Consider the following 17521-nt stretch of genomic DNA (forward strand, 5'->3'; position numbering starts at 1 on the left):
TAGTTTTCTTAAAGGATCTATTTTTATTTCTATTGAACTTTATATTTTTTTCATTTAGATAATGCTAAATTGATAAAATAATTCATGATTTTTCTTAAAAGGTAAATTATTTCCTGATTTTCATTAAAGTCTGTTAAGTATTTTGAGGAATCTTTTTGGCCTAGATATGTACTGTGGTCAGTACAATTCCATTTTTTTCTTCTGTATTTCAGTACACTTTTAGGGCACAATATAAAGAAATATTTCTGGAAAATCTCTAATTAAAATGCCTTTAAAAATCCTGGGGGTCGCTAGAGTATATTTAGACTCAATTGGTATTTTTGAAATTCAGCATTCTCCAGAAAATGGCACACACATGTACCTTCAAATCCATACCATTTAATAGCAGCCTCACATAAAGAATCAATACTTTAGGTATGTATGTTTCTTGTTTTTTGTTTTTAATTCGTTAATTAAAAAAATGTGCTTTTAGAAATCATACTCTTCACCATGGTTGAATAACTAAAACTGTATTAGCTCTCCTACTGTAAATAACTAGAAAATTAGACAATGTATGAAACAGCTGTTCTCAGATGCTGGGTAAATAACAACAGAGAACTGTAATCCCTAAGAGAAGACCAAATGATTTGATCTCTAAAAGTGCTTGGCTTTCTGCTTGAAAATATTTACCAGACCCCCTGACTGAGAGGTAGAACCCACACAGAGCACAGATGATGAGGGCAAGGGCTTCAGTGAGTTGAGGACACAGAGAATAGAGTTCAAATTGGCTAAAGCAGCTGAAAAGATTTTATTGAACACACAGTCTTTAGTGGAGAACAAAAGAAGGCTACATATAAGAAACAAAGTTAAACTAATCCTAGAGCAAAGGCTACTTTAGATGCATACTGACAAAGCTTTTAAAAACCTCAAGAAGTTAAGCTGATCTGCAAATAAGTTAACTGTCCAGCAAAATGAAACTCAATACTCAATAGTAAATAACAAAATACAGTCTTTCAGCAATGTCACATTCATAATATCCAACAGCCAACCAAAAAGTATTAGGTATGGGAAAAAGTCAGGGATTGCAATCTTCATAATCAGTGGAAAAATCAGCCAATAAAATGAGATCTAAATAATAGAGATGATAGAATTTGTAGACCAAGGATTTTTTTTTTTTTTTTTTTTTTTTTCTGAGATGGAGTCTCATTCTGTCACCCAGGTTGGAGTGCAGTGGCGCCATCTCAGGTCACTGCAACCTCTGCCTCCTGGGTTCAAGCAATTCTCCTGCCTCAGCCTCCTAAGTAGCTAGAATTACTGGTGCCTGCCACACGCCTGGCTAATTTTTGTATTTTTAGTAGAGACAGGGCATCGCCATGTTGGCCAGGCTGGTCTCGAACTTCTGACCTCAACTGATCTGCCTGCCTCGCTCTCCCAAAGGGCTGGGATTACAGGTGTGAATCACTGTGCCCGGCTGACCAAGATTTTTGAAGAGCTATTGTATGTTCGGTATGCACAATAATTCAAAGAAAAATATGTAATATTGAAGAATAATGGAAACTATGAAAAATAAATCAAATTTCACAGAATAAATTTATAAAATAGAAATAGAAAACAATATATATAACTGTAATGATAAAGTCACAGAATAGGAAAATATACATAATATCTGTAATGATAAATTCCCTGAACAGATTTACAAACATTTTAGATATTGCAAAAGTCATCTGTGAACTTGAAGGAAAGCTAATATAATAGAAACTAACTGGATTCTAAAAATAAAACAGGCTAAAAAAATGAACAGACCATAACTGTCCCATGGGAAATAGCTGGTAGAGTAACATATGTGTAGCTAGAATTCCAGAAATGTGGGCGGAGGCATACAAATTATTTGAAGACATTGTGCTCAAAATTGTTTCCAACTTTGATACAGTCTACAAACCTATGAATCTAAAAAATGCAATGGAATCTAAGCCAACTAAGCATAAAGAAAGCCATACAATGTACATTATAATCAAACTGCTGGAATCCAATAATAGGGATAACAATCTTGAAAGTGCCTAGAGATAAAAAAAGCACATTAAAACAGGGTAAAAGATTTAACAATTCACTGGATATATCATCAGAACTAACACTAGCCAGAAGACAATAAAATATCACATTTAGAGAGAGAAAGCAAAGCAAAAAAAAATAAAAAATATATATATAGAATTCTATATCTAGTGAAAATATCCTTCAGAGATGAAGGCAAAGTAAATACATATTCAGACAAACAAAAATTGAGAAATGTCAGCAGACTTACTCCATAAAAAAAATTAAAGAATGGTCTTCAGGCTGAAATAAAATGGTTCAAGATGGAAAGAGGTGTCTAGAAGGAAGGAAGGAAGGAAGCTGATACTGGTAAATGTATAAAAAATTTATATTATTTTTAGTATAACTGAGGCAAAATGATTACAATGTATTTTGGTGTTTAAAATATATGTAGAATTAAACTGATAATAGGAAATGTGAAAGTAAGATGCATAATAGCAAAAAGGAGAGAAAAAGAGGAGTATACTGTTTTAAGGAGCTTACATTATATATAAAATGGTATAAATAATTTGTAAGGAGGCTGTAATAAGTTAAACATACATACTGTAAATGCTACACAATGCATTAAAAATATAAAGTAAGAATTCTAGCTAATAAGCAAGTAAAGAAGACCCTGGAATAGTAAAAAGTGTACTCAATCCAACAGAAGCCAGAGAAAAAGGAACAAAGGAATTAAGAAGAGATAGAACAAACAGAAAACAAATTCAATATGGCCAAAATTCTATTATGTTTAAGTGGACTAAGGACATTGGTTAAAAGACAGATTGTCAGGCTAAAGAAGATGAAAAATCTCACAGTATTCAATGAGCTTTAAAAATACATAGGTTAAAACAAGCTGGGCACGGTGGATCACGCCTGTAATCCCAGCACTTTGGGAGGCCGAGGCAGGCAGATCATGAGGTCAGGAGATCGAGACCATCCTGGCTAACACGGTGAAACCCTGTCTCTACTAAAAATACAAAAAATCAGCTGGGCGTGGTGGCAGGCGCCGGTAGTCTCAGCTACTCGGGAGGCTGAGGCAGGAAAATGGCATGAAGTTGGGAGGCAGAGCTTGCAGTGAGCCGAGATTGTGCCACTGTACTCCAGCCTGGGTGACAGAGCGAGACTCTGTCTCAAAAAAAAAAAAAAAAAAAAAAAAAAGGTTAAGATAAAAAGAATGAAAAAAGATGTAGCATGCAACACTAAATATAAAAAAATGGATTTAATGATTTTTTTTTTTTTGAGATGGAATTTTGCTCTTGTTGCCTAGTCTGGAGTTCAATGGTGTGATCTCAGCTCATTGCAACCTACACCTCCCAGGTTCAAGCGATTCTCCTGTCTCAGCCTCCCAAGTAGCTGAGATTATAGGCACATGCCACCACACCTGGCTAATTTTTGTATTTTTAGTAGAGATGGGGTTTCATCACATTGGTCAGGCTGGTCTTGAACTCCTGACCTAAGGTGATCCACCCACCTTGGCCTCCCAAAGTGCTGGGATTACAGGCGTGAGTTACCGTGCCTAGCCAATGGCCATATAATTAATGGATACCATGGACAAGGGCAAGAAGTATTTTGAGATTTAAAAAATGGCATGTGTTTTTAAAGGTCATTAAGATTAAAATTAATTAAATTTAAAATTTTAAAATGACATAACATTTGTTAAGTAGACTTAACAATCCTAAGCGTATGCTAAATTATCAAAATGCATGAAGCAAAACTGACATAATTGAAAAGAGACAGAAAAATCCATAATTTTAGTTGAAAATTTCAATACTTTCCTTAACTGAAGAAAAGATGAGTATCAGTAAAAATATAGAAGACCTGAACCAAATATACCTAATTGATATTTAGAGATTATACTCAGCAATTGTATTAATAGAATACAAATTTTTTCAAGTATAAATGGGTCACTGGCCAATAGATGCCATAAGTTATAAAAGAGGTCTCAATTGAAATTATACTGAATATATTCTCTTACCAGAACAGATTTAAACTAAAAATCAATAACAATATATCTATTTTAAAAAATAAAAATATTTAGAAAGTAAACAATCCATTTATAAGTAACTCATGAATCAAAGTAGAAATCATGGTGCTAATATGAAAATCTTTTGAACTAAGACTATATTGTAGAATACAACTAAAGCAGTGGTTAGAGGGAATCCTATAGCTTTAAATTATCACATTAGCAAAGAAGAAAGCAATAAAATTCATGATCTAAGTTTCTACCTTAAAATGGTAGAAAAAAATAAATATAAACCCAATGTAAATAGAAGCAAGAAATTAATAAAGGGCAGAAGTCAATTAAATAGAAGTAAATTAATAATAGGGGTAATCATTAACACCAAGAGTTGGTTATTGGAAAATATCAAATAACTGATAAAACATTAGCTTATCTAAGAAAAATAGACACAAACTAAAAACATTAGAGATAAGTGACAAAACATTATTCTTAGAGGTATTATAATATAATAAGGAAATACTATAAACAAGCTTAAACCAATGAATTTGACAAGGTAAGGGAATTACTTTCTTAAAGATATCAGTTACCAAAATTGACACAAAAAGAAAAAGAATATCTGAATAGCCATATATATAATATATATAAGAATATCTGAATAACCATATATGTGTGTATATATATAGTGTGTATATGTTTGTGTGTGTGTGTGTGTGTAGATTTGTACTTGCACATGCCAACCAACTTAGTAACCATGTAAGTCTTGAGAACCCTGAACTTCACAGTTAAGGTAAATTGGTGCTGGAAACCCATATGAGGATTTGATTTGCCTTATAAATTCTCAAGAAAATTGATTTTCTACTTCCACTTAGTACTAAAGTTAATATAGATACAGTTTCTTTTTTCCACCTTTTGTGGTGCAATTTCTATCTCTCCACCACAGTGAAGTTGTAACCTGGTGTTCTTGCTTTATGCAGGGCTCTCCTACTAGAGCTCACACTTTGTAAAGGCCTTAGGTTTTGTTTTCTGTCCACAGAGTCCCTGTAGCTCTCAAAGTCTAAACCTGCTTACCAGAATCAGGTATAGGTGGGTCTTCAGAGTCAGCCTAATTCTCTGGCTTCCTGTTCTCACTTTGTTTTTGGTATCTAAGGGTTCTTTAATTTCTTTCCAGTTCAGAGGTGTTAAGGATTAAACATTGGTGCCCTCCCCCTAAATTCATGTTAAAACCCTACCCCCTAATGTGATCTTATTAGGAGGTGGAGTCTTCGGGAGGTAATTAGGATTAGATGAGGTCATGAGAGTGAAGTCTTCATGAATGGGATTAGTGTTCTTATAAGAGTCCCAAGAAAGCTTGTTTCCTCTCTCTCTCTGCCATGTGAAGACACAGCTAGAAGTCAGCAGTATGCAATTCAGAAGGAGGGCCCTCACCAAAAGCCCACCATGCTGGCACCCTTGATCTCACACTTCTGGCCTCCAGAACTGTGAGAAATAAATTTCTGTTGTTTATAAGCCACAAAGTCCATGGCACTTTGTTACAGCAGCCCAAAGTGACTACATGACAGGTACATTATAAAAAGTTTTTTTTTCTTTTGAATTTTGCTCATTTTAATATTTTTTAATGAGAAGTTGTCCATCCTGCTTTACATACAAAACTGCATGGAAGGTAAGTAGATGCATATGACCTTCTCGACATTTTTTTAAAGACTCGTGAGCTGCAATGATTTTGCAAAGATACAACATAGATCTATCTGAAATATTTTCCAGTTTAGGCTTTTTGATAAATTACTAACAAGACAATAATGCAACAGTCTTCAGAAAAGCAAATAATAATTGCCATTAAGAATACAGTTCGAAGAAGGAATGATGAAAAACAATAATTATATTGGGAAGGGATTAATTATCTCTATAAAATAATATAAGTTTGACGTAGACAGGTTAATTTGTTTAAGAATGATCAGTTTGCCAAGGTTCTATTTTCTTTTCTTTTTGCTAAAGCTATTTCAAGATGAATATTTCCAATGACTTCCTTCCTATGCCCAAAGGAGCCTTTAGGAAATGTGATTTATGAAGTGCATCTATTTGCCAAGTCTCTAGGACTGAAATCTGTGATTTTAACACAGTGTCATTTCTTCTTTACTCCAAATTTGCCCCTCATCCATGCGTCCCACATTAGTAAGTGTTACTATTACTTGCCAGAAACCTAGAAGTCATCCTTGAACTTTTATCCTCTATCAACACACATCTATTTTTCAGCAAGTTCCATCAGTTCAACCTCTTCAACGTCTTTGGAAGCTACTGGGTGTTTCCTATTTCTATTCTTTCGCTAGGTTTATGCAACCGGTCTCTTTGCCTCCAAGAATGTGTGCTCCAAGGCACTCTTCCTCTGATTCATCAGAGGTGAATTATTTTTTCTGAGTTAGCAAGTAAGGAAATGTGCTCTTGAATAAACATGGTAACATACTAGTATTTCCAACATTGATTTAATCTCCAAAGCAGCATTCAGTCTGTTTAGGGGCATAGATAGTGTTTCTTTCTACAAGTAAAAGACCCTGCTCACTTGGGCCTAAGGCTAAGCACAAGGAGAATTTACAGTAACTAACTGAGACAGATATGTGATTCAACTTTTAAACTAAGTGGTCTTTTAAAAACAAAGAGTGATTGGAGACTTATGTTTAGAGGTCACTAACAGAGAAAAATGATGGGATTTAGTACAATTGGAGACAACGAGTAGAGAAGAAAACAGTCATTTCATGATTTATACCCTTCTGAGTTAATTCTATACAATTAGTTGATCACCCTGGTTTAAAAGGGGAAAAAGAGGTTATATGGGAGAAGTTTAAAGAAAATGTGTTTAAATATGACATGTACTTTTAAATCACACGTGTTGCATGGAAGACAATTACTTAAAATAATAAAACTAAAAAGGAGGCAGCATGGTTCAGTGCCTAAGAACCCAGATGCTATCCCTAGACACCTCGGGTTCAAATCTAGGTTCACAGCTTCTTAGATGTATAACCTTGGGCAAGAAATTTAAAGTTTCTGTCACTCTATTACCAGATTTTAAAAATTGGGAAATTAATAATGCCTACTTCATAGAGGTATTCTGAGGATTTATGGATATATGTAATGCACTGGCCTATACTAACCAAGTGTGAAACATCTTTTTCTTAAACAAATTCACTCAAAAAGTCTGTAATTTCCTGTGTGCCAGACTTTGATTTAGCTATTGTAGACAAAAGAACAAAATGCCTTCAAAAATTAACAATGGAGATTGACATTAGAAAAGCAAGAATTTGAACAAATAAAAAAATCAGATAAGGATAAGTGTAATACAGAAAATAAAGCAGGACAATGTAATAGAGAGTAGCTTGGTTAGAGGTCAGTGTACATGGAGAAAAAGTAATAATTTTGAGTAACTGAAATGATTTCCTGATGCATCACACTAGAGCAGTTAAGAAAGTGAAGGATCAAGGAGGACTCTCAGTTTTGACATGAACTACTGGATAGGAATTAATGAATATGATGAGCTGAATAACAACCCCCCCGATATCTATCTATGTTCTTAAAAGATATAATATCATACAAAATATCTTCTCTGACCACAAAGGGATGAGATTAGAAATCAAGAACAGAAACAGAAAATGCACAGATTTGTAGAAATTAAACAACATACTATTTAACAACCAATGCAACAATGAAAAAAAAATCTAATCAGGAATTAGAAATTATCTGGAGACAAATGAAAACTCAACATGCCAAAGCCAAACCTTATGGGACACAGCAAAAGTTTTTCTAGGGAGAAAATGTATACCTATAAACCCTTACATTAAAAAAGAAAAAAGATCTCAAATTAACAACAAAACTTAACCATGTAAGAAACTGGAAAAACAACAAACTGAATCCCAAACTAGTAGAAGAAAGCAAATAAGATTAAAGATAAGTGAAACGTAGAATAGAAAACAATAGAGAAAAATCAACAAAACTAAAAGATAGTTCTTTGAAAAAATCAACAAAATTAACAAGTCTTTAGCTAGACTGACTAAGGGAACAAAAGAAAAGACAAGACTCAAATTACTAAAATTAGAAATGAAAGTGGGGATGTTATAATCAATGCTATGGAAATAAAAAGGATTATGAGAGTACTATAAACAACTGTATGACCATAAATTAGATAACCTAGATGAAATGTGCACATTTCCCAAAACAAAACCTACCAAAAGTGAATCACGAAGAAAGATAAATCATAAATAGAACTATAATTAGCAAAGAGATTAAATCAGTAATCAAAAATCAAAAGCCCTGGACAAAACAGCCTTTTTATATGGTTTTAGGTAAAGGTCCAACTTCATTTTTCTACATGTGGATATCTAGATTTCCCAGCACCACTGGAAAAAAAATGACTGTCCTTTCTCAGTTGAATGGTCTTGGTACCCTTGTTGAAAATCATTTGAATATATATATATATTCCTGAACTTCCTATTCTTTTCCATTGGTTTAGATGTCTGTCTTTATGCCAGGATCATACTGTTTTAATTGCCGTAGCTTTGTAGAAAGTTTTACTATCAGAAAGTTTGCATCTTCCAGCTTTGTTCTTTTTCAGGATTGGTTTGACTATTCAGGGTCACTTCTGTATGTAAAATTTCATATGAATTTTAAAATGGGTTTTTGTATTCCTTCAAAAGATTTCATTGAAATGTGAATGTACTTAATGCCACTGAATTCACTGAACTTGACACTTAAAAATAGCTGTGATGGTAAATTTTATGTGATATATATTTTACAATAAAAAATTTTATTGAGGGGGGAAAAGATACCCATATCCTAATCCTTGGAACCTATGAATGCTACTGCTATGGTCTGAATATTTGTGTCCCCCTCCTAAAATTTATATGTTGAAATACTAACCCCAAGTTAGAATTAGAAGCATTAGAAGGTGGAATCTTCTCAGAAGTGACTAGGTCATAAGAGCTCTGCCCTTATAATTGGGATTAGTGTCCTTATCCCAGAGAGCTAGCTAGCCCCTTCCACCATGTGAGGACACAGCGAGAAGATGCCATCTATAAATCAGGAAATGAGCCCTTAAAGGGCACCAACTCTATTAGTGCCTTGATCTTGGACTTCCTGGCCTCCAGAACTATCAGCAATACATTTCTGTTGTTTATAAGCTACCTAATCCATGGCATTTTTATAGCAGCACAAATTAAGATAATTGCCTTCTGTGGCACATTTTAAAAAATTACAGATATTAAGTTGAAGATCTTGAGATGGGATATTATCCTGAATTATCCGGGTAGGCCTTAAGTACAATCACATGTATCCTTATAAAAGAGAAGAAGAGGAAAATTTGAACCCAGAAGGAAAGGAGAAGGCAATGAGACCATGCAGGCAGACAATGGAGTGACAAGGCCACAAGCGAAGGAATGCTGGCAGCCACCAGAGTTGGAAAATACAGGGAATAGATGTTCTCCTAGAGTCTCCAGAGATAGTGTAACACTGCAAACACTGACTTTTGGTCCAGTGAAACTGATTTTTGACTTCTGGCCTGCAGAACTATGAGGGAATACATTTTTGTTGTTTTAAGTAGCCAAATTTGCAGTAATTGTTATAGTAGGCATAGGACACTAATGCAGTGACATTCACTGCAGTGGAGAACACCAAAGGAAGAAGAGGTTTTAGCATGGAGTGGAAATCAAATTTTTTATTTGGAATTTTGATTTGGGACTTTCTGTTAGGTTGTTCTTGTACTGCTATCATGAAACACCTGGGACTGGGTAGTATATAAAGAAAATAGATTTAATTGGTTCTCAGTTCTGTGGGCTGTACAGGAAGTGTGGTGCTGCCATCTGCTTGTCTTCTGATGAGCATCTCAGGAAGCTTACAGTCATGGCAGAAAGTGCAGCTTGAGCAGGCATCTCATATGGGGAGAGAGGGAGCAAGGGGCAGGAGGGTGGGGGGGTGCGTGTCACATACTTTTAAGTAATCAGATCTCATGTGAACTCACTGTCATGAGGACAGCACCAAGAGGATCGTGTTAAACCACTTGTGAGAAATCCGTCCCCATGATCCAATCACCTCCCACCAGGCCCCACCTCCAATATTGAGGATCAGAATTTAGCATGAGATTTAGAAGAGACAACATCCAAACTATATCAGACTTATAATTTCTGAGGTACCTATGAAACTTTTGATAAAATAAACGTGTAAAACAATAGAGCTGGATGTAATTCCCTAGGGAGAAAATATAGCAGAGAAAAGATTAGGACCTAGGCCTGAACCCTATAGTATGGGAACATTTGGAAACATAAAGAGGCTGAAGACCTCACAAAAGAGACCAGTAAGGGGCATCCAGTGGTCCTATAAGTGTTTAATGAAATGAGGAGAGGTCAGCAGTTTTAAATGCTGTTTACAGGTCAAGTAACATTAGATTTGTCAACATAGAGGGTATTTGCTGACCTTAAAAAAGGCATTTACTGTAGAGGGAGACAGGAAACAGGACTGGATTGGTTAAAGAGACTGGGAGGTAAGAAATTGGAGACAGCATGAAGATGTCACCTTTGTAATATTGCCTGGCTTATTCAGTCATATGTGTTAGGTTACTATAACCCATACTATAATTTAGAATTTTGTATAATTGACAAAATTCCATATGACATATCTATATATTCCTTTATAGCTTGGAAAAAAGAAAACATACATGCAAGTGTAATAACCACTTGTCTGTTATTGAATGAATGTATCGAAATCGTCTAGATTATGGCCAGTGTCTCTAAAAACTGGGTATCAGGACTTTTAATCTGTATTTGAAAATCCTGTATGATCTATTTGTACCATAGTAGGTAAAATAGATTAAATACCAATGCATATATTGGGAACAAATGGTAATAATTGGTAATGAGTGTGTCACATGATAAAGAATTCCTTTTACTGTCCCCTTTCCTCAAATTTTTCTACTCCTAGAATTCAACTTCTATTGAAAAAAATTCAATCTGAGTGTAGATTGTGTATTTTTGATATTGCAGAGTAGAAACAATCACGTAAGCTGAGTTGTTTTTATGTACAAAGGATTCCTCATTGGGACATTATTGCTCATTTAAGAAAAAATAGGGAGGACATTATTTTTGTTACAAAAAATAGGCTTGAGAGCTTTTTGTGTGTGTGTAAAGATAATACAAACACAGTGTTACAATTCTGGAAAATTATTTAGTCTTCTGCCTGACATCATCATATTAGGTCCCTCTATCTCTGGATGCCAGATAAAACCTCATTTCACAAGATTTAGATTGAAACTTTTTTTTTTTTAACATATGAGCATGTATATTTTGACAACTTTTTTTCATATATTTAAAAATCATGAAATGACCTAATTAAACGATTAAAATAACTGATACAGTACTTTTCATAATAGTTAAAAATTTTAAAAATATTTTCTTCATAGGTGAGTTTTCCTAAAATGAGGCAAGAGAGAGAACCCTTTTCCATTAAAAAATCAAGTCCTTTAGTATGTAGAACATTACTTCAAAAATGCCACAAGATTTCCTGATAAAATGATCATTATATATATACACATAAATTCATTTATAAATGCAACTAATATGTATATGTGTGTGTGAATGTATGTATATATGTGAAATAAATATAGTTACGGAATATATATGAATATAAATCATACCCAAATCATTCAATGAGGTTTTTGTTTTGTTTTGTTTTGTTTTTTTATCTTGGACTAACATGTGGACGCAATTTTTACCCCTCAAAAACATACAGACAACCAGATTGCTTTTGCTCCTGGGAAGTCCTTGGGAGAGAAGGAAAAATATTCCTACTTAATATGACAAAAGATAGTTCCTGGGAAGTTCAAACATAAAACTAGAAACAGATTGACTTCCTCCTCATCATAGAACTCTCAGGGCAGGGAGTTGGGCTCGTACTTGGATCTTCTCTGTGTCTGTAACACAGGTTACCTAAATAGCTATGTGCCGGCTTTTCCTCCACAACTTTGATCCTTCTTGCTCCAGCAGGTATCACCAGCACTTCTACATAACCTGTAAGGGTCAATAAAACATGAAATAAATCTTGAGTTCCTTCAAAATCTCTTTTCTTGATTGACTTGCCTTTTGTTTTCCTTTTGGTTTTGGTTATTGCTATGATATTTCACTACTTACGTAAAGAAAAATTTTTATATATAAAAGCTGTCATGATTTCCAGTGAAGTTTCTTGGAAAGATGTTGAGCCTACAGCACTATGGAGGACAAACAGGCACTTTTATTTTATGTAAAACAACAAAAAAAGCTCATTGATACCTTATGAATTGTAAGGAAAGAAAAAAACCCAGTGGAACAGCCTGGTTAGAAACACAGTGGATCGTGAGATAGAACAGAAAACCTCAGATTTTGTTGTGGGAACTTCTTTAGGTTAGAAAGTGTGGGGGAAAAGAATATATAGCTGGAGAAAATATAGCAGGCCTGGACTAAATCCCTGGAGTACTGAAGTATAGGACAAGAGAGAACCAAGCATTTTCTGGAGGATATTAACAAAGGGTTTTGAAACTGATGCCGGAGACAGAAAGTGTTAGGTCACACCAAGCAGTCTAGGGTCATCTCTGAAGATGTCAGACAGCTAGACCCAAGGCAAAATTAGGTGCTTCTCAGGAAACATTTTTCAGCAGATGTTAGGGATATAATGCTTGAAGAGAAATAAGATGATAAGGTAAAGTGAGATAAGAGAAAATGTGTAGAAAAATACAGACTCAAGTTTCACTTAGTGCAGAATAGTGAGAACAGATGCCTACTTTTGCTTGAATAGTTATTTTCCAATTATATTAAAATATTGTTCTTAGTAGTTCTGTGCAGATCCATGTATCTTATAAAAGTCTACCTTCTAAGCTTTAAAAAAGGCACAAGACCTAATTCCAGAGTTGTCTCCTATTTATTAATTATTCATCTTCCTGAGAATATTTAGATATTTGGCATATACCAAAAGGTAGCATATACCCCACCTGGTGGCAGTGGCTGGAAGTAGTGCCATGTGCTTTTAGAATAGTAATTTCCATTCAAGAACACAGTTTGTTTAACTATTGAATTGCACATTTCAGCAACACTAGGCCATTCTCAGTAACACTAAACATAAAAGCACTGTCACTTTTTCACATGAACAAAATACGCAGCAATTAAAATGGAAACAAATGCATAATGGCTATTTGCACATAGAAGTCAGGTATGTGACTTCTGCCTTCAGTGAGCTTATAATTGAATTGGAAAGACAGGCATAACTACCTTATATAAATGAGTTGAATACAATGGCAAATATCATGTTAAAAAGGTAATATGCAAAATGATATGGTTAGTTCTCTGCTGAAGATTATAAACCAGAGTTGTTTAAGCTACTACCTTCAAGGCTTCACTGCTATTTTTATTCACAGAGGTAGGATTTTTTTTTCCCTGTTAAACATTACTCATACTTGGGAAACAATGTCATCAGACAGAATCACTATGATTCAGAAGAGAGAACAACTTATAAAGGAAAGCTTCACAAAAAAGTAAATAGATGAACTGCCTTTGGAGAATGGGTAGGCTTCAGATACATACAGAAAAAGGATGAGTTCACTGTGTATAAGGAAGAGTAAGGGATATGTGGTGTGGTTACTGGTACTTGAATGAAATAATTCTGATGGAATGAGATGTAAGAGAGTGGCTTTATTAAAGAGAGTTTAAATGCATGCCCAGGAGAATGAATTTATCAATTTGAAACTATTGAACATTCTATAGCAAGGATCTTGGTAATTGGATCCTGGCTTCGAGAGGCTTTGTCTAACAGTGATATCCAAGATGAACAGGGATATAGTTGTGGGTGACAGTGTCAGGACACTAATGGTAAAATCCAGGAGTAGTGGAGGCTAAGGGAGAAAATCCAGAAGATAATCTGTAGAAAAAATTTTCTGAACTTAGTAACCAAAAGAAAGTGGGCATAATAAATATTGAACACAATGCTTTATTATTAGCTATGTGAGAATGGGGCATCATTTACAGGAACATGGAAGTTAAGAGAGAAATCATCTAGTTTTGGTAATAACTGAATAAATTTGGTTTTGCAATTTGTATCTAACAAAATGGTACAACACACTAGTAAAACCATCCAGTAAGAACCCTGTAACATCTGGAATCTAGAGAAAGGTCATGCTACTGACGTAGCTTTGCGAGATATCCTTACAGAATCACCAAGTTAAGGCATGGAAATAAGTGGAGAAAATCAAGAAGAGAAATCAAGGACTCAACTTTGGTGACAGTCATAGTTTTTAACAAAGTGATAAAAATAAATCGGGAAAAAAGATAGAGGAATGGGACCAGGCGCAGTGGGTCACGCCTGTAATCCCAGCACTTTGGGAGGCCGAGGCAGGCAGATCACAAAGTCAGGAGATCAAGACCATCCTGGCTAACACGATGAAACCCCGTCTCTACTAAAAATACAAAAAATTAGCTGGATGTGGTGGCACACGCCTGTAATCCCAGCAACTCAGGAGGCTGAGGCAGAAAAACCACTTGAACCTGGGAGGCAGAAGTTGCAGTGAGCTGAGATTGTGCCACTGTACTGCAGCCTCGGTGACAGAGTGAGACTCTGTCTCAAAAATAAAAATAAAAAAGAAAGAAGAAGAAGAAGAAGAAGGAGAAGGAGAAGGAGGACATCTGGTCTGTTTTGGGAAGTGGGACCCTATGGATGAGAATATCTCAAGAAGAATTGCTGGTGAACTGTCAAAAGCTGTATGTCAAACATGAGGCATCAAAGAGAAAGGTGGCCAAAGAGAGTCTTCTGAGCGTTCCAGTCAAGAGATAACTGTTAATCTCCAAGCAAATGAATTCAGCAAAGTGTTGGGAGCAGATGTTGAACTTCAGAATATTAAAAAAGAAGAGTAGATATAACAAAGTAGAGCTAGTATGTGCAAATTCTTGTTTGAGTTTAATGGTACTCTCTGAGGTATGTTATACATTAGAGCTATAGGTATATCTAAGTTTATAGCTATATTTACAGTGATTCTCTTTTATTGAGTTGGGATGACTTAAAGGAAAGGTTAGACTGATTTAAGAAGAGAGGTAGAAAAATATTAATCAAACACATATGAAGAGGGAAAGCCAATGACTGGGAGTTAAATACTTTCAGTAAATATGCCATTTGGCACAATTAACAGTGTACTGACTTATAAGCTTAGAAGTTGGATCATGAAGCCAGTGAAGTCAATATTGTAAATTTGATCCTCTTGTGCACTTTACACACAATAACATCCTATTTTATAACCAGAGATCCCATTTTTAATCAGCCATCTTAAAATGTTGATATCATTCTTCATCTTCACGGTAACAGTGAAGTAACAAATGCCATATTTTGAAAAACTGTATGTGCTAATCATTATTATAGTTACTTTACATAAATTATTAATTTTAAGCATAATTATAGCCTCCAAGGTGGATATTACACTTCTAATTTAATATGATGAGAAAATAAAGATAGAGGAAAAAACACACTTTCCAACACTGCATTGTCAGTAATTAGTTGACCCAAGCTTTGAACTCAGGTCTGTCTGTTTCTCCTGTTCACTTCCTGCTATAATTCACTGCCTGCTATAATTCACTGCAACTATTTCCTAAAATAAAAAAAAAAAAAAGTTAACACTAGGACTCTCCCACTGCTGTGGCAAACAACTACACACACAAAAGCTCTTACAGCATGTCCTCCTTGTACTTCATTTTCTTATACAAAGAATAAAACATTTTATGCCCATTTTCTTCTTAGTATATACTGATAACTATGCAGTTCAACAACTGGCCAATACGTAATTTGCCTTTCATTCCTCTAAAAATGTATCACTTAGCTAGGCAAATTACAATGGAAGACATGATAAAGTACTAAGAAAAAAAAACAAAAACAAAAACAAAAAAAAAACGCTTCTTGAATTTATTTTCCAGCTCCAACAAAAATGATTTAGCAAACTCTAAGTAGAGCACAGGGACTGAAAACACCCATGTGTGCCTGCACATGTGTTACTCATACAACATATTCAACGTGCGTGGCCAAACTGGACAAAGAGGGCTGCATGGCCTTTCAAAAATTCTAGGAAGTACATAGCTATAGGGATAAAATCGTCTCAAGAGAAATAAATACAACATTCCTGAAGTCACAAGTAGATGGTGCCTGTGATAGAATTAATAACTCCTGCAGAATTTTTAAAATAGAATGTTATACAAATTTAGCATTTCATTATTAAACTAGCAAATATTAATGGATCACATACTATGCTGATAATTACAAATATGGTGTTAAACAAAAATAGCATATTTTTTTTCTCATCGAGCTTAAGGCCTAATGGCATAGGAAAGACAAGTGAACATAAAATTATAAATGTGACTAGAGCTAAACGATATGGATACAAACATGGTAAACATCACTAAAATAGTCACTAGCCATAGGAGGTATCACTTCTGGGATCACTTCATTAAATAAATGATATTTGAACTGAGAACTACGTGATATCTAGGAATTCATCCATCAAAGCCAAGAGAAAGCTGATCGATACACATTTGGAAATGCCAGATGTGGGTGTGTGTGGCAGAGGCTGGTGGGTGGCAGTAGGGGCATGGTCAGTGTAAGCACCTGTAAGGACTCAGAGAAGGAAGAGGACCTTGGTGTGACAGGAGACTGGAGAGACAGACAGGGACAACACATGTAGACCTTAAGGTCCAAGCTAAGAATTCTGGTTTCTTCCCTGTGAGCAATGTGAAATTAACAGAGTTGTAAGGAAGAAAGTGGCCTTACTAACCTTTAATATTTGTACGATATTAGGCACTGCTGATGTTTTCCAAATAAACATGGTAGGTAAATTTTAATATAACTTACCTACAGTGAACAAAAGTAGAAATTAAAGTGGAATAAAAAGGGGATTTGAAATAAAAATCTGGGAAAATATATATTCACATAACTACAGTCAGAATAAAAAAAGTCACTGATTTTTAATGGTATTTCTGTTTTCTATGCTTAGTGGAAATATGAAGTGTTACAATTAAATAAAGGCATCAGTGCTAAGTGTGCATCTGTATTCTGTGAACTGTTTCCAGGCATACTAAATAAATATGAAAGAATATTCTTTAAAACTCTAATATCTTTAAATTTTTTTAGTCTTTCAATTTTTTTTTTGAATTTCTGCACTATAAAAAAAAACTTCTGCCATCACAATCAGGTGGAAAAAGCTTATTATAATTACATTTCCTAGTTGAAAGTCTGAGAGCCTGTTTCAGCTAAGTATTTGTTTATTTATTTTTTCTAAATGAGTGCTGGCAGATTTTTGATGTTTGAGACCTATCACCTTTTTCACCACTTTGAAGACTGCGAGTTTGATCTGCAATTTACCATAGGCCCTACTCATTTCCGGGCTTTAAGATGTTCAGGCTCACTTATCTTTTATTCTGTTTAGGCCTAGCAAACAATTTACATTCATACTTTAGAAGACTGTGACTAATTTTCTTTTCTGAA

At 34.7% G+C, this 17521-nt stretch overlaps 1 protein-coding gene across 2 annotated transcripts in view; it reads right to left on the reverse strand.

Moving 5' to 3' along the window:
• Positions 1 to 17521, reverse strand: part of LOC105467210 (ADAM metallopeptidase with thrombospondin type 1 motif 19) — a 282043-nt gene that overhangs the window by 66781 nt on the left and 197741 nt on the right. Inside the window, exon 16 of one of the 2 annotated variants that reach the window (XM_011716699.3) lies at positions 11968 to 12048. In XM_011716699.3, coding sequence (XP_011715001.3) covers positions 11968 to 12048 — 81 coding nt within the window. Of the gene's footprint in view, positions 1 to 11934; positions 12049 to 17521 lie in introns of both variants that reach the window. The other variant, XM_024788331.2, reaches the window with a different exon arrangement.

The sequence above is a fragment of the Macaca nemestrina genome, chromosome 6 (genome assembly GCF_043159975.1).
Source record: "Macaca nemestrina isolate mMacNem1 chromosome 6, mMacNem.hap1, whole genome shotgun sequence".
NCBI lineage: Eukaryota > Metazoa > Chordata > Mammalia > Primates > Cercopithecidae > Macaca > Macaca nemestrina.